Source organism: Ciona robusta, chromosome 8, assembly GCF_009617815.1.
Source record: "Ciona robusta chromosome 8, ASM961781v2".
Lineage (NCBI taxonomy): Eukaryota > Metazoa > Chordata > Ascidiacea > Phlebobranchia > Cionidae > Ciona > Ciona robusta.
Window position 1 is genome coordinate 3,736,515 of NC_143242.1, and position 21,522 is coordinate 3,758,036.

Genomic DNA, 21,522 nt, shown 5'->3' on the forward strand with positions numbered 1-21,522 from the left:
TTCTAGGGTAGATATATTGCATATAAAACATTAATTACGTTCTAGGGTGGATATATTGCATATAAAACGTTAATTACGTTCTAGGGTGGATATATTGAATACAAAACAATAATTACGTTCTAGGGTAGATATATTGAATACAAAACAATAATTACGTTCTAGGGTAGATATATTGAATATAAAACAATAATTACGTTCTAGGGTAGATATATTGAATATAAAACAATAATTACGTTCTAGGGTAGATATATTGAATATAAAACATTAATTACGTTCTAGGGTAGATATATTGAATACAAAACAACATTTACGTTCTAGGGTAGATATATTGAATACAAAACAATAATTACGTTCTAGGGTAGATATATTGCATATAAAGCGTTCATTACGTTTTAGGGTGGATATATATTGTACAGAAAATATAACTTATGGTGAGCATATCACTTCCACTTATGTGGGATGTAGCTCAATATATTATCGAAAATAATATAAATCGAATAGGTCAGTAAAATACATATAATACAGCCTACAGGATACAGTTAATCAGTTATACATGATACAGCTAACAATGTAAACCTCGTAGTTTCTACTTCTGCGACTGACATGTGATGTTACTACAAACCTATTTGCGTTGCGTAATATTGCAAATCCTTTTTTTTTCTTTTTAACCACTCAGGCATGTCGGCGAGAATTACGTTCTGGGACAGAGGATAAAGTACGTACCTGTTCGTTTGCCCTTTTTGTTCCTCTTTTCCAGTAACCGAATGCGGATCGGACGTAATCCATCCGTTCGTATATATTTCACCGTTAATGTTTGTATTAATTATAGTCTTTAACCCTAACGAAGGATTCTATTTGAATAAGGTTACTACATGTAAGTGAAATTTGTATTTATTTGTAACTGTATTATGTAACACCTGGAGTGGCCCTGTCCTCTCACCCTGTTTAACCGTCCCGTATCCTAAAGAGTAACGTCCCGTATCCTAAAGAGTAACGTCCCGTATCCTAAAGAGTAACGTCCCGTATCCTAAAGAGTACCGTCCCGTATCCTAAAGAGTACCGTCCCGTAAAGTGTACCGTTCCTCTACTTCACACAATAAACCTTAAGACAGTTTGGAAGGCTGGTAGTGCTCTACTGATAAAGGACGCGTTGTAAGCACAGAGAGAAGTTCAGACGGGACACACGGTCACGTCTACACCCAATCGAATAGTTTCAGTTATATACTGCCTCGGGACAAGTGGGCCACGCCCGACGAAAAGGCATCTATAACATCGTTAAACAGGTTGGACATTTGCCTGTTCATTGACATTTCAAGAATTTATTACTGTTTATTGGTATATTGCAACACGTCTCATTATGACGTCAGAAGGTGTTGTTTATTCTGATGCCCTGAAAAGCCTGAATCAGAAATATGTTGCTGCTGAAAAGTTAATGATATCCCCCGAAGGAAAAGGACCTCTGATTGAACTGCTTCCCGTTATTGACAATGATTTCGAAGTCTTAATGAACGCCTGTGCCTCTACCCCCGCCGTCCCGTTAGAAGGTACAGACGTATGCCTGTCTGACTTGCGAAATCAAAAGGAAGAGTTCGACGTTCACGTCCAGGAATGGCTAAGGAAGACTGATCAGCCCCGAGAAACTTTACCTGCAGAGCGACGTTCAGAACAATCTTACGGTGGCTCCACCACTAGTTCTCGACGTAGCGAACGACGTAAGAGTCGCGTTAACCTGAGATTAGCTATTCTAGCGAAGGAACATGAAGAGCAGAAGCTGCACGAAACCCGTCAACGTACCCGAGAACGTGCTGATCGAAAAGCACGTGAAGCGCAAGAAGATGCCGAAAGAAAAGCACGTGAAGCGCAAGAAGATGCCGAAAGAAAAGCACGTGAAGCGCAAGAAGATGCCGAAAGAAAATCACGTGAAGCGCAAGAAGATGCTGATCGAAAAGCACGTGAAGCGCAAGAAGAACAACGCGAAATCGAAGAGGAAGCCCTACGATCCCTAAATGACAAGCAGAGACAATTGGAAATGGCTGAAGCTGCCGACAACGCATGGAGAGACGAAGATGACGCCCCGCCAGCACCATCCATGCGCACCGCCCTTAGTTCGCCAGTTTCCGCTGCCCCTCCACGTCCCATTGCCGACACCGCTCGACTTTCCCGAAGCGAACCCCTGACAATGCCCCCTGGCGTTGTGCACGAAACCCCCGCCCAGGTAGGCCTTTCCCCGTCTCCCATGCAAGATCACGCCAACCCGTTGCATCAAGCCCCCACTCGCGTTAATCCCTTCTCCCTGCGAACGGCTCCAAACCCTACGGCTGGCTTTGTAGCTGACGTGCGCCGAGAACCCCGGCCTCCCACGTTCCCGATCCCGATATCGCCGTCACCACGTTTCCCTGAACCCTACAATCCGCCTCTGCCTTCCTTCGAAGCGACTCCCCTTACAGAAGTCGACCTGTCCCCCGACCGGTGCTGCGAACACAGAAGGAGTACGAACACAACCACAATCGTCAACAATACCAAACAACTGACGTGGGAGAACGCTTCCTACCACGACCCGTTATCGAGAAGTTTAGCGGCGACCCCATGGGATATTGGACCTTTGTGCGACAGTTCGACACCCACATCACCAAGAAGACACAAGGTGACGATTTGAGATTATTGTATCTTATACAGCATTGCGAGCAAAACGTCCGAGAAAAGATAAGTCATCTTACGTCGAAACCGCCTCATATTGGTTACCGCACCGCCTGGAACACGCTTCACGAAGAGTACGGCCAACCACACGTTATCGCCCGATGTTGCGAAGAGCATTTAAAGGATGCATCCAAGGTAAACGAATTTGATAATGTAGGATTAAAGAAATTGTCGGTCCTGATGGACAAGTGTTGCACCTCACTCCATGATGTGAAGCAATCATCCAGTGTCGATTCGATGGAGGTGATGCTGTCCGTGATCCGCAAACTGCCCCCAGTCCTGCACGAGAAATGGATTGAGTGGTCTGTCGACGTGGAACGCAGAACCGGTAACCGCGCTAAGTTCACCGATTTATCCGAGTTTGTCTGCCTTCAGAGTACCCTTGCGAATTCGATATTTGGGAGAGCGATACACCCGTCTTCTAACCGTACCGCGAATAGAAGAACCAGAGCAATGGCATGCAGCACCGCCAATCCGGAGTCTAGACCGACATTTAAAGCCACTAACGTTTGTTTTCTTTGTAAAGGTTGCCACCCGCTAGACTCCTGTGGAAAGTTCAAATCTCAGTCCCTAGATGAGCGATGGGATTTTGTGCGCTCGAAGAAGATATGCTTCAGGTGCTTCCAGGAATCGCATAGTGTCCGTCACTGCAGAAGTCCGGTATATTGCGACGCCCCAGGATGTTCAGGTATCTATCACCACACGCTATTACATAACCCGAGGCTCAAGGAGCTGCATGTTAAACAACCGAAGAAAATTACCCCCTCAACCGAATATAGCGCCAGTGTTAATGCCTCCGCTGTGTTTCTTAACGTTGTTCCAGTCAAGGTGCGATTTAAGGATCGAGAACTTAACACATACGCGTTCCTGGATCAAGGATCGACCACGACCTTCTGTGAGCAATCCCTCGTTGACGAGCTGAACGCCACCGGCACACCGAGGCGCCTCACCCTTCAGACACTAACATCAGCGAAGTCCTTGGACACTACTTCACTGACCTTATCCGTCCGGTCACTTGACGGCGGAGAATGGATGCAGCTGCCTAGTGTGGTGGCTGTCGATACAATTCCGATTAAGCCTAATATTGTTCCTAGTTCCAGATTGATGAGACGCCACAACTACTTACGAGACGTCGAACTACGCCATGTAAAGAATGGCACGGTGAAGATATTGATTGGCGCCGACGTACCACAGGCATTCCGCGTCGAGTCGTCACGAAGCGGTTCCGGCCAATGCCCGGATGCAATTAAGACGCCCCTGGGATGGTCCCTGTTGGGTCCATCATTTGACGCCACAACTGCCAGCTTTGCTTGTTCTAACTTTATTTCTATTAAGGCCGAAGACACGGAAGTCCTCCGTGCCGCCCACGTGATGTTCTTGAAAGACGAGAGCGACTTGCATCCGTTTACCGCCGATACGAACCCCGATGAATCGGCTCTCGGAGCGTCCCTGTCCGTAGAGGATAGAAGAACCTACCGGCTGATGAAAGATTCAGTTAAGTTTACAGATAACCATTACGAATTGCCCCTGCCCTGGCGTCACGACTACCAGATTCTTCCAGATAGCCGCATGATGGCGAAGCGACGATTGAGCGGTCTGAAGAAGAGACTCACCTGCAACCCCGACATGAAGATGAAGTACGTCAACCAGATATCCACCATGATTGCGAAGGGCTACGCAGAAGTTACGCCAGAAGAAGAGATCGACACTGATCGCAGAGCCTGGTACCTTCCCCATCATCCCGTCATCAATCCCCGCAAACCAGACAAGCTGCGCGTTGTGTTTGATTGTGCAGCCAAACATCAAGGTATTTCTATTAACCAGGTTCTTATGCAAGGCCCCGATTTGGTGAACAGCCTGGTTGGTGTACTTACGAGGTTTCGTCGGGAACCTATCGCTCTGGTAGCGGACATCGAGGCGATGTTTCACCAGGTACGCGTCACTCCCCGAGACCGTGATAGCTTAAGATTTTGGTGGTGGCCGAACGGAGACCTGACACTTGAACCCCGATGTCATCGCATGAAGGTACACTTGTTCGGAGCCACGTCCTCGCCTAGCTGCGCTTCATTTTGCCTACGACAAGCCGCAGTGGATTTCGGTGGTGAGTACGACCCCAGCGTTGCAACAGCGGTTGAGCGTAACTTTTATGTCGACGACTGCCTGGTCTCGGTCCCGAACGCGGAGGCCGGTATACGCATGGCTAAGGATATGCGAAGTATTTTGGCTAAAGCTGGATTTCGCCTGACCAAGTGGCTGTCGAACTCCAAGGAAGTCATCGACTCAATCCCAGAAGAAGAACGCTCGAAATCTCTACAAGTCCGTACCCTTGACGATCAACTTCATGAACGGGTACTTGGTATAAACTGGAGCGTGAACACAGACGAGTTTATGTTCACGGTCGCATTACCTATGAAACCCCGCACTCGTCGTGGAATGTTATCCACTATGAACTCCCTATTCGACCCGTTAGGATTTGTTGCCCCTATCGTTCTAGAAGCGAGACTTATTTACCGTAATTTGTGTCAACAGGAGCTCGAGTGGGACGAACCAGTACCCGAACCGGAACTAAAGCGTTGGGAAAAATGGCTTGCTAGTTTGCCGCGACTGCGCGACATCGTCATCTCCAGAAGTTTTGGTCTGCAAGCGTACGATAATATGCAACGCTCCCAGCTGCACTTTTTCGCAGATGCTTCGAAAATCGCGTATGGCGCGGTTTGTTATCTGCGCACCGTCGACCGCAATCAGAATGTGAACTGCACTTTCGTTATGGGAAAGTCCCGCTTGGCACCTCAGAACGAAGTGTCTATTCCCCGCATGGAACTGATGGCTGCCGTCACCGCCGTCAATATGGATCAGATGCTGAGAAGAGAACTTGGCCTGGATTTGCGTCCTTCGATCTTTTGGTCCGATTCGGCTGTTGTACTGCAGAGCTTATTCAACGAACGGCGACGTTTCCCTCTGTTCGTTTCACGTCGTCTTGCTATGATTTCTGAGAATACGTGCACCAGCAACTGGAAACACGTTCCCACCCAATCAAACCCTGCTGATTACGCGTCGAGAGGCGCAAGTGCCGACGCACTCTTGAAGACACGCCTCTGGTTTTCCGGCCCCGACTTTCTTACTTTGGATCCCGAAAACTGGCCGAACGCCTTCGCGAAAAAGGAAATGTCTGACCATGACATAAAGCAATTCGATAAGAAAACTGCAACTGTTTTCTCGTTACAAGTGACAATACCCGCTACTGACGCGCTGCTATCTCAATTCTCTAGTCTTTACCGCCTCAAGGTCGCCACAGCCTGGCTACTTAGGGTCAAACGCTTTTTACGCAAACGTGCCCAGAAGCTGGACCCGAAATTTGAATCAAGCCCGTTGTCCGTCGCTGAACTCCAGTACTCCGAAACTGAACTTATTAAGTATGTACAGAGGCAGAATTATGCTCAGTGGATGCTTGGCGTCGCAAGTGACAAGAATCCCCTTAAGCCAGGTAGAAAGTCGCCCGTCTTCAAGCTTGACCCGTTTGTTTCAGATGGTGTGCTCCGGGTGGGTGGCCGACTGGAAAGGGCGCCCATTGGGTACGAGGCACGTCACCCAGCTATCCTGCCGCATACCTCTCATCTTACGGATTTGATCATCACCTACCATCATTCTGCTGCCGGCCATTCTGGGTTAAATCATACCCTGAACCTGTTGAGTCAACGCTTCTTCGTCATGAAGTCTACCGCTGCTGTCCGTCGAGTCCTGAACAACTGTTTACCGTGTCGCCGCAGGTATGCGAAACCTGCCCAACAACTGATGTCCTCGTTGCCGTCACCAAGACTGCAAGTGGAAGCCCCGCCGTTCTCATACACCGGAGTGGACTACTTTGGACCTATTATGGTCCGCCAGGGAAGAAGTTCTGTTAAACGTTATGGCTGTCTCTTCACGTGTATGACTACCCGTGCCGTTCACCTGGAGCTGGCGAAAGATTTAACTGCTGACGCGATGATCAATGCGCTGCGGCGCTTCATAGCCCGCCGAGGCGCTCCCATGCATATTTACTCAGACAACGGCACCAACTTAGTTGGCGCTGAAAGGCTCCTGCGCGAAGCAATGCAGGAATGGAACCAAGCCCAAATTAACAGTTTTCTTCGACAGAAAGACATACAGTGGAGCTTCAACCCGCCATGTGCTAGCCACATGGGCGGCGCATGGGAAAGAATGATCCGGTCGGTCCGCCGCGTCTTGCTCTCCCTTTCCGCTCAACGTCCGCTGACAGACGACGAACTACAGACCCTACTGCTGGAAGCCGAGGCGATACTGAACTCACGTCCTCTCACCCCGGTCACTATCGATTGTGATAGTGAATTACCTTTGACCCCGAACCATCTGCTCCGCGTGAAGCCAACCGCTGACCTACCACCGACACTTACCCGCGAGAAAGACTGTTACGCCCGCAAGCGATGGCGCTATGTACAGTACCTGGCCGAACAGTTCTGGGTTCGGTGGTCCCGCGAGTACTTACGTACAATCATTGCCCGCCAGAAATGGCACCTACGTCAAAAGAACTTTAAATCCAAAGATATTGTCCTGTTGGTCGATAACTCGACCCCACGCTCACAATGGTCCATAGGCAAAATTTGTGAGGTTTACCCCGACGCTCATGGAATCGTTCGCACAGTATCTGTGCGGGCCCGCGGCCTCGAGATGCGAAGGCCGATCCATAAGCTATGCATGATAGCTCCCGCCGACGACGACGACGATGATGTTCGAGTCCCGAGAAGGGAGGATGATGACCCGGCGACGATGCCGACCGAAGTGACGACCACCTAAGAAGCGCGTTCGCGTTTCTAGACATTTATTGTTACCACGTGCGAATGTGCGCCGTGGATTTTGCGTTTAAATTGTTCGTTTTATGACTTAGCAATTTGGGGGGAGTGTAGAATCCCCGGCTCCTATTCTTTCTGTTATTTCTATTGTTTTTAGTTTCAAGAAACGTGGCCTTGTTCGTTTGCCCTTTTTGTTCCTCTTTTCCAGTAACCGAATGCGGATCGGACGTAATCCATCCGTTCGTATATATTTCACCGTTAATGTTTGTATTAATTATAGTCTTTAACCCTAACGAAGGATTCTATTTGAATAAGGTTACTACATGTAAGTGAAATTTGTATTTATTTGTAACTGTATTATGTAACACCTGGAGTGGCCCTGTCCTCTCACCCTGTTTAACCGTCCCGTATCCTAAAGAGTAACGTCCCGTATCCTAAAGAGTAACGTCCCGTATCCTAAAGAGTAACGTCCCGTATCCTAAAGAGTACCGTCCCGTATCCTAAAGAGTACCGTCCCGTAAAGTGTACCGTTCCTCTACTTCACACAATAAACCTTAAGACAGTTTGGAAGGCTGGTAGTGCTCTACTGATAAAGGACGCGTTGTAAGCACAGAGAGAAGTTCAGACGGGACACACGGTCACGTCTACACCCAATCGAATAGTTTCAGTTATATACTGCCTCGGGACAAGTGGGCCACGCCCGACGAAAAGGCATCTATAACAAGGACATTTAGATATTATGTGCTAAATGTGTCCCATCTTTCTCCACCCTATGCTATATGCTGTATACTGTGTTTCGGAAGATGTTTTTTTTAAACCGAAACGTTTAAGTTAAAAATCGTATCATATATGGGCGCAGTCATGTTAGTATTGAAGTTGACCAGAAAATCCTTGTTTTATGCTCTTGTTTCAGAAAATTATACTCAGTATTCTCTTAGACCAATACACTTAAGCTACAATCACAAATAGTAATAAAAAAAATCATTCCTACATTAATTCCGAACTGTTTATAATCGATTTCGGCTTAGTGGTTATTTAATCGTATGATGAACTCTACCAGTTTTATAAAATCCTGTATCTTAAATTCTCCACCATTCTACCGCTGCTCATGTACCAATACACACTTAAGCCGGCGTCTATAATTTCTCAACACGCCTTAAACCGAGTTGACCTGAATATTACACGATTAAAATAAACATGTAGTTTATGAGATACTTTAAAAGCTGATTACATTTAACACCTTTGTAATTTTTGTCTATTCAGCACCACCCGTTCATTTAACCGAAACCTGAGAGGCGATATCATATAGATCACCAAACTTGTTTTTTTGCTTCGTCTGCGGCATTATCCGCTGCACCAAAAATCCGCTTAGCGCAAGTTGTTTGTATGCAATGTTATATTCCGCAAATTCCGCGTAAACCGGATAACGATTCGATTTATAATGCCAAGTTAACGTGAGTTTAAAATCGTGATCAAATCAAAACCTGTCTGTCGAATTTTTCTCATAGTCGCTCGATAGTGTTTACCATAACCAGTTTGTTATGTAATATACGACCTATAGTATTGTATTGCTTAAAAAAGTTAAACTTTAGTATAGTTAACTATATGGTTGGCGGGGTAAAGATTGGACACCTTTTCATATATTTTCTCGACGCATTTGTTAGTAAACAATATGAACATTCAAATAATTATAAAATGTTCCCTTATATCTCATAGACCGTTGTTAATTGCTTAAAACGCACGATCAGGGTATTTGGATATCATGTGCTAATGGTGTCTCATTTATCTCCACCCCACCGTAGTATACAATACCAACATTGTCTCACCCAAATATATTACGGTGGGTACGTTCTCGGGAAATTGTCTAATTAAGTGCGTGTCTATAAAGACAGATCTACGCTTCCAAGTATTCGGATGCGAATAAAGCAAATAACGTATTAGCCAATTAAATCGTAAACTAATCGATGGCTTTTGTCTCGTTGAGTGCAAGACAAAATATACGGCTGATACAATAAAGGGGTTCGATTTTACAGCTGTGTGCGTTCGGTGTTGTTAATGTGCCTGAAATCTAGGGCGAACCGGTAACATATTATCGACTGCAATATTTACATTATTTCCACGTCTTTAATATTACAAAACACCTCCCGAGTGTCTTATTTGGCGCTTACGGTAGGATAAACATGATGTGCCGGCCATGACTTACGTAAAGACTTTGTAAACAAACGCGTCATAGCGTCAATGGTCACACACGCAATAGGAATAGCCCGATTGGCAATTAAGGTAAATATTTATGCTTCGCCGCCCTGCTAATGCCTGGATCCCTCTTGTTTCCGTTGTTTCCACGTAGGAGCGCACCCAGTTTAACCTTAGGGTCATCTCAGCTTTGGACTTACGCAGACATATCACCCGAAATTGGCGTGTACCTACAGCCAAGTATCACTGTTGTGTTGCTGTTGTCGCCAGACGCTTGTAATTTGTTGAGCGGCGTGGGGATCACTATTCCGGGCTTCTAAATACTGCTGAACATCGTGGTTAACATTCCTTTAAAAAAGACCTTGCTCAAAGCGGCATTACGCTTTCTTATACAGTTTAAATTAAAATTTCAGCGCACCTAAGCGACCAAATTGGTTTGCCACACCAAAACTTGAAAGGCGCCTTTTGCTCATCAAAGTTTCGCCATAAATTGCCTAATCGCTGCGGCTGATGCAAAACAGCCACACCTGGTCAAGTTTTGGTCTTGGTCCAGTTTTGTGGGGTCATTTGTAAATTAAATTTACAACGTGCGATATAAGGCTTGTTTTCGTGGTGTGACTACCGTTTCGGCGCCAGGAATGCAAACGAAATGCCGCAAACCGCTTCAAAGGTGTGAGATCAAAGGCGGTTGTGATGTGCAATTACATCGGTCACTAAAACAGCTTTATATATTTACATTTCTCGCTGCCGCAGGGAGAATTCGCTCACGATCGCATAGTGACCTTTTTATTGCTGAATTGCGCAATGAATCCTTCAGGATGATCATAGTGTGTGCACAATATCTCTTCCATAAATAATATTAAAACGCGAATTTTTGGAGGGGTGGATAAAACACGGATTTTCTGAGCATTTTTAATGCAAACACCTCATACGTATGATGTGATTTTTATCTCGAATGTTTCGGTTTAAAAATTTACACTAGATTTTTTATTTACCTCAAAAGTAAAAAAAATACGTAGTATAATTATACATTCCAATTGTAATTAATGCGCTGCTTTCTTCACCTTTACAGAAACTGTCCGATCGTTAAACCTATATACGCGAGTATTGAGCTACATAAACAATAATTGTAAACGACCTACTCAAATCTATAGTTAATGCCGAGCTTAGCTATATATGCTGTCACTTTGTTTTACATTCTATTTGATCTTATTGCTGATCCGTAATTATAAATACTATTGGCATATAATGGTTGGCAGACTTTTTTATTTCGCAATTATACCGCATGCTCGGTATGTCTAGGAAAAGTTGCTTTTGCGTCTATGTTTATTTACTGCATTATTATCGTTTCAATATTGTGCCAAATAGACGCAGTCGAATTAACACGGTGCATTTTTATTTAGGTCTATTTTTTTTGGAATGCGAGTTTTTTGAAAAACTGCTTCGTAATAGTCAACCTGACAAAGGTTCATGTCCGTTGCAAAAAAAACATATTAGTGTTGTCATGGATAAAAAAAACTTATAAAAAAATAACGTTTTTTTGTTCCTTATAGTTGACCAAATATCCAGATCGTGTTTAAATCAATTAACAACGGTCTATGGTATAGTCGTAAGGAAACAGTTTTTTAATGAAATCAGTGTTCTTTGTTTATTATCAAATGTGACGAAAAAATAGAATGATAGGTGTCCCATTTTTCCCCACCTTACTATACCCATGTATATAACTTTGTGGGGTGATCACGATTTTTAATGTACGACTGACAGTTTAGAAAACTTGTAATGGACCAAAAATGGGTTAAAGCAATTAAGTGTCTTGCTTTAGTGCACACATATAACAAGCACCCACAAGGGTAGTCACATCAAAATTCAAATCCGGAAACTCTGGCTAGAGGCAGGCGGACTAACCATGCACAGCGCTGGACAAATATAGTTTTTAGTTACACTTGGATTTATTATCTTTTGCTCCCGAAATACTCCAGTCATTCTTCTGAAAATAGATTTAAATAGAGTAGTGGGGGGGAAATGGGACACATTTAGCACGTAATATTCAAACGTCCTGATCGTATTTTAAATAATTAACAACGGTCTAAATAGAAGTCGCAAGGATACAATTTTATAATTCATAGAATATTCTTTGTTCGCTACCAAATGAGACGAGAAAATAGAATAAAAAGGTATCCCATCTTTCCCTACCCTGCTATATTCATACCATACGGACCCAATTTACGCTTATAATGGGCGCAAAGATTTGAACTTTATCAAAATATGTCGATTGAGACGAGTGTTCAATATACGTTGCGTGTATTATTATTTAAATCAAGGCCAGAACGACATAAAATGTCCATAAGAGAGGTATTTTCTGACAAATTTACTTCTTTAACCTTAACACGTTGCATCAAGCGGTTTCCTTGTGCTTTTTAATTATTCCTTAATTTAAACACACTGTGTGCCCATATAAATTTAGTCTTGAATTTAAATATAAATTACATAAAAAACCAATGCCTATTTATAAAAGCACCAGTCATGCTGATTAAGTATTATTTGCTTAACTTTATTTTCGTCCCACTGTGACTTAGCATATTTTCGTTTGAAATTGTTTTTAAGAAATTGTTTTTTAAGTGTGGGATTTACAAATTCGCGTACCTATTACTGCGGTAACTGGTGTATAGGGGGGGGAAAGATGGGACACCTATTCATTTTATTTCCCCGTTCTATTTGGTTATAAACAAAGAACATTCAAAGAATTATAAAACCGTATCCCCGCGGCTACTATATACCGTTGTTCATTTTTAAAACACGATCGGGATATTTGGATGTTATGTGCTAAAGATTTCCCATCTTACCCCACTTTACAATACCAATAAGTTCCGAAAAAACAAAAGAAAATGTTTTAAATTATTCGTTTAATTCATATTTATAATACGAGCACAATATCACCACTAGCATAATTCAATTATATAAGTGATATATATATATATATTTGGCAGTAAGCTCATGCATTCTAAAAGCTAGCAATAATTGTGTTATCTTCATCCAGTATTCTTATTTGTGAAGAGCCTGGTTCAGGGCTGTCTCAACCCTTTTTCGAGCCGTTTCAACATCAGATCCTGTATGACACATTGTATTAGATGTAGTCGTATTAAACATTGTATATAGGTGCTGTTTATGGCATGTGTAATGACTGCGGTAATCATAATGCACGTTGCCTAAAGGTTAATCTTTGTATATATGTTATCTGATATGTTGTTTTGGAGTTTAGGCAATACGTAGCAGTTCTGGCTCACACGGTGTACACTATTTTTAGTATACGTTACATAACGAGCGCCGTTAGTACAATAGAATATATTACAGCTAAGAGTGAAAGGGTCTCTGTTTTCATTCATCTATATCGTCCCATTAGATATATTAAACAACGATATGCCTAATTATATATCGGTATTCTCGCGACTCTGAAAGATCATTGGTAATTGTTAAAAGCATGATTAGCAAATATGGAATATTATGTGCTAACAGTATTTATCTTACCAAAAGGAGAAATACACTCGCAGATATTTATATTATGTTATTTCGAACCATTTTTACAAAATTGGTTTTACAACCGTATTCTGCCGACTTTAAAAGCGCGTTTCAAACACGAATATGAGATAATACGTCTTATCTGATAACGGTTTATAATGTACTACAAATGCAATAAAATGGTTTATAATGCACTACAAATGCATTAAATAGTCTCAATTACTTTTCGAAGCCGGACCGGGTGATTTTCCGGGGCCAGAAGGGCTTGGATTAACTTCACATGTCATGGATTTCTGTTTCGAAATTGGAGATCGCGTTCCTTCAAGTTCTTTACCAGACTGTGTGTCAACGCACCAGCATTCGTCGTAGTAACATTGAACTTTTTTATAACTGCCGTCTTCGAGGCATTTCGGTACAAACGGGCCATCTTGTACTTGGCCCTGTATCTCAAGTGCCTTAACCCGCTGTTGTTGGCATAGAGAAAGCTCAGCCACCATTACTTCATTGCTTTCGTCTCCTTCAGTCCCTGAAGTTATCAAGCGCTTCGATTTTTACGTGTCTGATGCTTATTTTGATGCTATAACGTGCAATGAAGAATTTGGCGTTCTAATTAGGCCTTAAAGCTTTGTGCAAATATGGGTTGCAACGAATGGCGGTTAGCGCGCGTGACAACGGTAAACATATTTTTTTTAACTTTGCAGTTATCTAAAAATCACATGCCAGTGCCAGTGCCGACGCGAGTTATTTATGAATTAACATCGTGCGTCGCTGTCTGGAGGTTTTGCGTTGATCAGTAAATGATAAGATTACGCTGTGTGGTGTTGCAACATTGCACCAGCACGCATTAGTTTATTGCAGGGGAATTAGCGGTCAATGAAAAGGCTTTGTTGGCCTGTCCCGGCTGCTTATTAATTCTTCTTTATGGAGCATATCAAGCTATTAATTAAAATAACTTAAATTAAAAAGCTTAACTTAAATTTAAAAAAATGCTTACCTTCACACTGACACATGTCGCATCCATTTTTATCTTTAGCAAGCCCGTACTCGCAACCCATGGCCTCTGCTTCACAAGAATGCATTGGGCATGCTACTGGAGCCGACTCTTTAAATGCATGTAATATGTTACGGTACAAGATGGTCCATGTTTTTCTCTCTTATTGTGTCAATAAATATTTTTTTGATTTAAAAAAATAAAATCGTGTTTTTTTCCGACTCAAAGGAGATTTTCGTGTTTTTCTTTGTGCGTTTTGTGGCTATGTTAAAACGTATATGGATATACCGCTTACGTAAGCGCTTGATTAAAAAAATCTATTATCACAATGACTTAGATTCCAAGGAAATATTTTCACTTCAACCTTCCGCCTTTGAGTGCAAAATTGCGATTCGGCCGCCTAATGACATGTTTTAATTAAGTAGATATCATGCTCCTAAATTAAATGCTTTGATGCTTAGGATTTTTTTTCTCAAAAATTTCCTAAGTAGCCTATTTTTTATTTTATCGGATTTCTTGCCTTTTTCGAGAAGCGGCGGCTTATAGGCACGTTAAAACAACTTCCTGGTTTATACGTTTGAAGTATTTCGCTACTTTACATTAAAAATAATGGCGGAGTGGGCACGAGACTACTTTGTTTCAAATGAAATATAGGATATCCTCTTTTGATTAAAAGTTTTGGACAGGATTACATGATGGCTTAATATTGAAATACTGAGGTGTGCCTAAAAACGCCCTGTAAATTAATTGTTTACAAGTTAACAGCCAGGTACATTTGAAGTTAAAATTTTAATAATCTATAGATGTTGATTAAACACAGTGATCATAAAAACCCAAAAATTATAACATGTGATTATGGCGGGAAATATTGAATATTATGTGATAATAACATCAATCATATGAAAGTACTATGTTATGTAAGCTCCAAGCCGCCCTAGTACTTTTTGTCATTAAAGTTTAATGCTGTTTGTGGTATTTTTGAAACTTTAGTTTGTTTGTTATGCAATAAATATGCAATAAACAAATCTAATTTTGTTTAAACTTTATTTACCTGCGCATTCGCATAAATCACATCCGTTCGCGTTCTTTGCAAGTTCACCAGAACATCCCATGTTCTCAGCAGTACAAGCATGAGCGGGGCACGGAATCGCTGGTTCTTCTACCGAGTTACCTGAGTGAAAACATCAGTATTCGCTTGTCAATTGAGTAACAGAGAACATTTAAAGAATTATAAAACCGTATCCTTACCACCCCCATATATACCGTTGTTAGTTGTTTTAAACACGATCAAGAGTTTGGATATTACGAGCTAAAAGTTTCCCATCTTACCCCACAGTACTATATGTAGTTTTAATAAAAAGGTGCATAGATAAAAAAAATCGATATGCCCATTCAATATACCCAAACTAAAAAATATTTTATATAAGCGGTAAAGCTGTCTTTTGCCCCATGCGTACTGATAAATTAACATACTATGCTGTTATTTTTTTGATTAACTTAACAATTGTGTTGGGATTTAAAGTTTATTCTAAAACTGCTTTCAACCAGCTTGCCGAGATTTGTGGGTTAGGTTTGGTGCAATGGGTATACACGAAAATACACGAAAGTACACAGTACACCACTGTGTTGTATTGAGAAAATTCCTTCACGGGCCGGCTTTTTAATAAGTTCAGCGGGGGCACGTGCAAACCGCTGCAAATAATTAACGTCGGGTTTTCAGTCAGAATATCTATATCAAGCTTTAGTCATCATAACCATGTATATGCTTCCGTAGCCTTAATCCTTTTCGGTGAAACAGTCGAAGTTGAAACGAGGTGAATAAATTGACTGCTGCGTGATGCTTTCACGATCGTGACAGATTAAACCGTGTTGCAATACAAACATAACTTACTCGTCTCGCACTCGCACAGCGTACACCCGTGTTCGTTTGTCTTAAGCCCCACCCCAGGACCGCACTCTAACCGATAAGCAGTACACCCGTGCAACGGGCAGGGATGAACCGGTTCGTTTTCTGCCATTCTAGATTTCAATCCACATTGACTGGAACATTCTTCCAAGGTCTGTGGATATAGAACACAAATTACTGTGATGCGGAGCCGATTATATAAACATCTAATTAAACGTCAGCCTATGTGTGCAGATGTACCAACACAGATTTTAAACCACTATATATAAACACATGCGTGCTCATTTAGCAGTTTTACAAGCAGGAAATTTACCTCAAAGTTGTTTCCGTTACCATGGCAACCTCCGTACAGAAACTTCTGACATGTCATTGAGCTACGGTCGAAGTAAAAGCGAACATGAGCGCCAAAGCATGGCCCACCATCAGGGATAAGCATGCACACCCCTCTGTGATAAAGCATGGCATTGATGCGGTCAGACTGGATCACGACATTTCTTAAAATTCTCGCGAAAGCTATCACGTATCAGATTTGGCCTTGCGAAATATCTAGACAAGTTTACTACAAAACAATCAAACTGTATCGGTCAACAAACAAAAGAACATGACATAACCGCCAATATAGACTTTAGTGTGCATACACCCTTATTGGGTGTTTAAAGGTAGGATTTTTTTTGGCAATATACAATTTAAAAAAAAAGCTGTATTCTTACTTATCCTGTGGTGCTGCCCTGATTGACACGCTTGATTTTGGTGAGCATGCTTCGGTACATTCTTCGTAGGTCTAAGAGAGAAAATGTATAAGTTAAAATAAAAAGTGATGAATTCTTGTTTTATTCTCGCGCTGTGGGGCGACTACGGTGTTGTTTTACACGCCTTGTGCCCTCTAACGAGTTTCCATGCATGTTTTGTATATAGCGGGTAACTATTTTGGGGGGTTATTTCTCGTTTTGTTATGTATGGCTGACGATTTAGACGCTTTAATGCCTACATTTAAAAGTTCGTTTAAGCACATAACTCTCTTACCTCAAAATTGTTTTCATTACCACTGCACCCTCCGTATGTAAACTTCTGGCACTGCATACTCGCCCGATCAAAGTAATAACGGACGTGAAGCGCCATGCATGGACCTGCTTCTGGTACCAACATACACGCTCCCCTAATTATCAATTGTAATTATCAATTACAATAGTTTGCACCCTTAATTAACAAATATAGTAGGGTGGGGGAAGATGGGACACCTTTTGTTTTAAACAACCGACAACGGTCTATGGGAGTCGTGAGGATACGTTTTTATAATTCTTTGACTGTTCTTCGGTTACTGTCATATGGGACGAGAAAATAGAATACAAAGGTGTCCCATCTTCCCTCACCCTAGTATATAGTTAGTTTTTTGTTATGGTTATAATACTGTTTTATATTGTGATAAAAACGGCCACGGCGAATAAAAACAGCACAAAGTATATCCCGTTTATTTTTGCGGTGTGGTCGGCTTATTTTGACTTATTTCTCCTCGCGTGGCGGGATTCGGGAGCTTCAACTCGTATTATCTGCTCAGCTTCAAGCAGCTCGCTAACCGCTGTGTCAAATCGTCGACGTTTCAAGGATTAAAAGCTAATTTAAAGGATTTTTCGGAACACTTTGCAACGCTTAAAAGTTTCGAATGTTAGTCTATAACAGTAATTATTTGTATACGCAGCACCCTTTTAAATAGAAACATGGAATTGACATTCTTTTTCTTTGCATTACTTACTTGTTTTGTGTGCTGGCATAAGTAGCAGCTTTTGGTGCACAAGCCGCATTACACCCGGCTAAAGTCTACATAGAAAACATAAAGATTAACGAAATGTGTTTGTACTTAAATCCAACTTCTACTACATGGTTGACATATTTGCATCAAAAATACAGAAATACCTCAAGATTATAATTTGGGCGTTTCCTCGAATGCCAAAATTAGATTAAATGGATTCTTTGTTTCTGAATCAAATTCGTTTACCTCAAAATTGTTGCCGTTCCCATGGCAACCACCATAAATAAACTTCTGGCAGGACATAGACGCTCGATCAAAGTAGAAACGTTGATGATAACCTTTACAAGGTCCCGCGTCAGGTATCAGCATGCACGTTCCTCTGCGGAACCATATTTTGACTTCACCCGTTTATTAACATGTGCGGCTACTTTGTATGTTTGTGTTATAACAGTACGGCTACTATGGGAAAGTCAACTTAATTAAACCTTTTTATACTTTTTTTAAGTTTTGAACTATAACGTATTATGGCGTATACGAAAATTCAAGTAAACTTGATATTTAGTAATAAAGTTCAAAGAAAAAACAAACAAAATCTATAGTTTACAGGGTTTAATAATCCCAAATTAATAATTGCTGTAGATATACTCTAGTAAATAGAAATAAATATAAAAAGTATGGTTTACTTGTCTGTGCTTGGTGCTCGTGCTTCGACGCTTTGTCGCTCTATTAAAATAATTTAGTAGGGTGGGGGAAGATGGGACACATTTTAAAAGTAAGTTACATTCATTCATTTTACACATAATAGCCAAATATCCTGATCGTGTTTTAAACAATTAACGACGATCCGTGAGAGCCGTGAAGATAAAGTTTAATAAAAAATTGTTAAATGTTTGTTTACTACCAAATTGGGAGGAGAAAATAGATTGAAAAGGTGTCTCATCTTCCCCCACCCTACTATTTTACAGTTAAGCCCTTATCCGCGTCTATATGCAATAATACAATCACGAAAAAAATGACGTCTGCAGAATTTGGTGTTACAAATATACACGCGAATGTATAATAATTACCTGTGACAAAACCTCAACCGAAATTGTACGTTTATACGATTATCGCTGTAAAGTTTAAGCCTAAACCGCAATAACACTTTTTTGTTGTAGTTCTAAGTTTTAATGCGTCGATTTTTAAACATCATAAGTTTTAGTTTTAGCAAATTAACATTTAAAAAAAATCACCACTAACATAATGTATATATTAGGCTACACAAAAACAGAATTATAACTTACGGGCACATTTGCACATAACACATCCGTTCTCGATCGCCAAAGGACAACCCATAATTTCAGCGGTACAAGCGTGGAATGGACAGCCAATATCCCGTTTCTAAAAAAGTACGAAAATGCGAATGTACAGTAAAGTGTATATATATATAGTAGAGCGGGGGAAACCCTTTCATTCTATTTACTCATCCCATTTGGTAGTAAACAAAGAACGATCAAAGAATTAATTTATAAAACCATATTTACGACTTTCATAGACTGTTTTTAATTGTTCAAAACACGATTAAAATATTTTGATAATATGTGCTATAAGGGTGTCCCCGTCTTTCCCCGCGTATACTATCTATTCCGTATTTTAAGAAAGACGAGCGTGTATGCATATACACATATATATATATATATATATATATCTGACGTTCGCTGTTTTTTAAGCGTGCATGTAATTGCAATGAAACGAAATTTTAATAAACTATGTCAAAGCACAATATTGTACCAACGGTTTGTAAAGTAGAATGACACCCTTTAGTTTAGACAGTAAATACGTCAGACGCCCCTGTAATACTCCCACGAATTCTCCCGCGCAATATATTTACGCACAATTAATCGGATTGAGCGAAAAGCTGTTTGTGCTGGTCTTATAGTACGTATATAGGCTTTGTGAATATCAAACAAGACGCCGACCTTCATTACGCACGTTGAGGTCTGGCAATGCGCAATAAAGTACGAATTGCGTCTGCGCTTTACCATATGTTTAAGTTACGGTGAAGGGCTATAAACGCCTTCAAAGTTTAATTTGTTTTCTCACTAATCGTTACTTGAATGAGGAGATTTATTATGCTCGTTGTGGTTGCAAGGGCGGCACTAAAAAGCAACTGCATCGTTGCTTAAGCCATCAAGTACAATATGAAAGGGTTATTAAATCTTAAGCGTATGTGTATGGGGGTATTAAATCTTAAACCCTTATTGGACGCCTTTTGTTTGCTGTCTTGGTATATAGTTACCAAGAAACTCCAAGTAGTCTCTCATTATATTTAAGGTTGTTTGCACGACTCTGTTAAAGCAATAAATCGTTAAGTGATGATGTTAGTTTACGAAGATCGCGGCTTTGAAAAATAATCGTTTGAACGTTGTGGTTCTTTATAATACTGTGGGGTAAGACGGGATGCCGTAGCTTCTAAATATCAAATTTCCTGATCGTGTTTTAAACGGTTAACAACGCTCTTTTAGAGTGGTAGGTCTACGGTTAAATCATTCCATAAATATTCTTTGTTTTCTACCAAATAGGACAAGAAAAGAGAAAGAAAACATGAAACGTTTTACTCCAATCGATTTTACATTAAATTACCTGTTGGTTTTCATCGATGATTTGGTTGAGCTGAAATTAAAAAATGAAATATGTTTAAACTACAATAAATGTCTACGTAGTTCAAAAACAACGTTTGAGTAGGTAAATGTACATTTTCGGAATAAAATCGCACAAATAAATCGTGTCTGTATTGAATTTGTTTTGCATTTTGTTAGAAACAGATAAAATACTCACAGCATCCCGTAGCGCCATCACCTGTTAAAAGTTTCGTAGCTTAGTCATATGCGATTAGTTTGACGTATACGGTTTATAATAATGTGGGGTGAAATGGGATATCGTCTTTACTTACGTATGGGTAATTCGTAAATACTCTAAAACGGGTCGAGAAATGAGAATGAAAAATGCCTCCCCTCACCCTACCGTACGATATATAATTTATGTTTATAATTTATGACATGAACACAATCAATTAAATGTAACAAGAGATGTTACTTCGTAAAAAAATAACTGGATTGTGTTATAGGTACAAAATAATAATAAAATTCTTTGAAAATTATTCAAATGTAGGAATGTAGTAGGGTGGGGGAAGACGGGACATCTTTGGCACATAATAACCAAATATTCGAATTTGTATACTTTAAACTTTGCATTTTGAACTTTTTTTTTATCTTATTTGTAAAAACTACAACCCGTAAATAACAATTTTATATATATTTGTGCATGATTGCTGTTAAACACAAATTATGCAACATATTTTAACTAAAACAATTAAACAACTCTTATTACTTACCCGCTTTTCAGGGTTCTTCGTAACAGAAAGCACATGACCTAAAATAATATTTTTTTTACTTTTTTTTAAGCAAATTTTTAAAAATATGTTTGGGTATATTTATACATAGTGTACAACATACTTATGTACCTGCACAAACTGCCAGACAGATAAAAACAATGACTTGAAATCGCATTTTCTTCGACGAGGATTTGACTTGAATAGCAACTCCTTTGTAAATGAAGTTGCCGCTGCAGTTGGCTGTATTTATAACATGCCATTAGACCCCACATGGTTCGCGCCACTTCTTAGCTG

At 40.8% G+C, this 21,522-nt stretch overlaps 5 protein-coding genes across 10 annotated transcripts in view; 4 read left to right on the top strand and 1 right to left on the bottom strand.

Annotated features, from left to right (window-relative positions):
• Window positions 1–21,522, top strand: part of LOC149732411 (protein lin-37 homolog) — a 42,761-nt gene that overhangs the window by 16,377 nt on the left and 4,862 nt on the right. The gene's annotated exons all lie outside the window — the stretch shown is intronic.
• Window positions 1,612–2,150, top strand: LOC149732413 (uncharacterized). The gene has a single exon (XM_089882457.1). It carries the CDS (start codon window positions 1,758–1,760, stop codon window positions 2,004–2,006), a length of 249 nt encoding a protein of 82 aa, XP_089738583.1. The 5' UTR covers window positions 1,612–1,757; the 3' UTR covers window positions 2,007–2,150.
• On the top strand, window positions 2,030–7,609 carry LOC149732414 (uncharacterized). Its single transcript, XM_089882971.1, has 3 exons — window positions 2,030–2,361; window positions 2,448–3,385; window positions 3,521–7,609. Exons 1-3 carry the CDS (start codon window positions 2,030–2,032, stop codon window positions 7,504–7,506), a joined length of 5,256 nt encoding a protein of 1,751 aa, XP_089739097.1. The 3' UTR covers window positions 7,507–7,609.
• LOC149732415 (plasma membrane calcium-transporting ATPase 2-like) overlaps window positions 7,795–21,522 on the top strand; it is a 37,469-nt gene continuing 23,741 nt past the window's right edge. For all 5 annotated transcript variants that reach the window (XM_089882426.1, XM_089882422.1, XM_089882424.1 and 2 more), the window contains exon 1: window positions 7,795–7,817. The gene's annotated coding sequence lies outside the window, so the exon portion shown is untranslated. The remainder of the gene's footprint in view (window positions 7,818–21,522) is intronic.
• LOC149732416 (uncharacterized) lies at window positions 12,582–21,508 on the bottom strand. 2 transcript variants are annotated; one of them, XM_089882438.1, is made up of 16 exons: window positions 21,358–21,508; window positions 21,229–21,266; window positions 20,673–20,693; window positions 20,478–20,507; window positions 19,139–19,235; window positions 18,539–18,578; window positions 18,102–18,234; window positions 17,859–17,923; window positions 17,132–17,264; window positions 16,819–16,889; window positions 16,422–16,554; window positions 16,094–16,262; window positions 15,254–15,373; window positions 14,206–14,313; window positions 13,435–13,737; window positions 12,582–12,802 (listed from the first exon to the last, which is right to left on the bottom strand). In XM_089882438.1, the coding sequence occupies exons 1-16, from the start codon at window positions 21,401–21,403 to the stop codon at window positions 12,738–12,740; spliced, it is 1,572 nt and encodes a 523-aa protein (XP_089738564.1). In that variant the 5' UTR covers window positions 21,404–21,508; the 3' UTR covers window positions 12,582–12,737. The 2 variants fall into 2 exon arrangements, with proteins under 2 accessions (XP_089738564.1, XP_089738565.1); XM_089882439.1 differs by lacking the exon at window positions 13,435–13,737 and having other exon boundaries at window positions 21,358–21,505.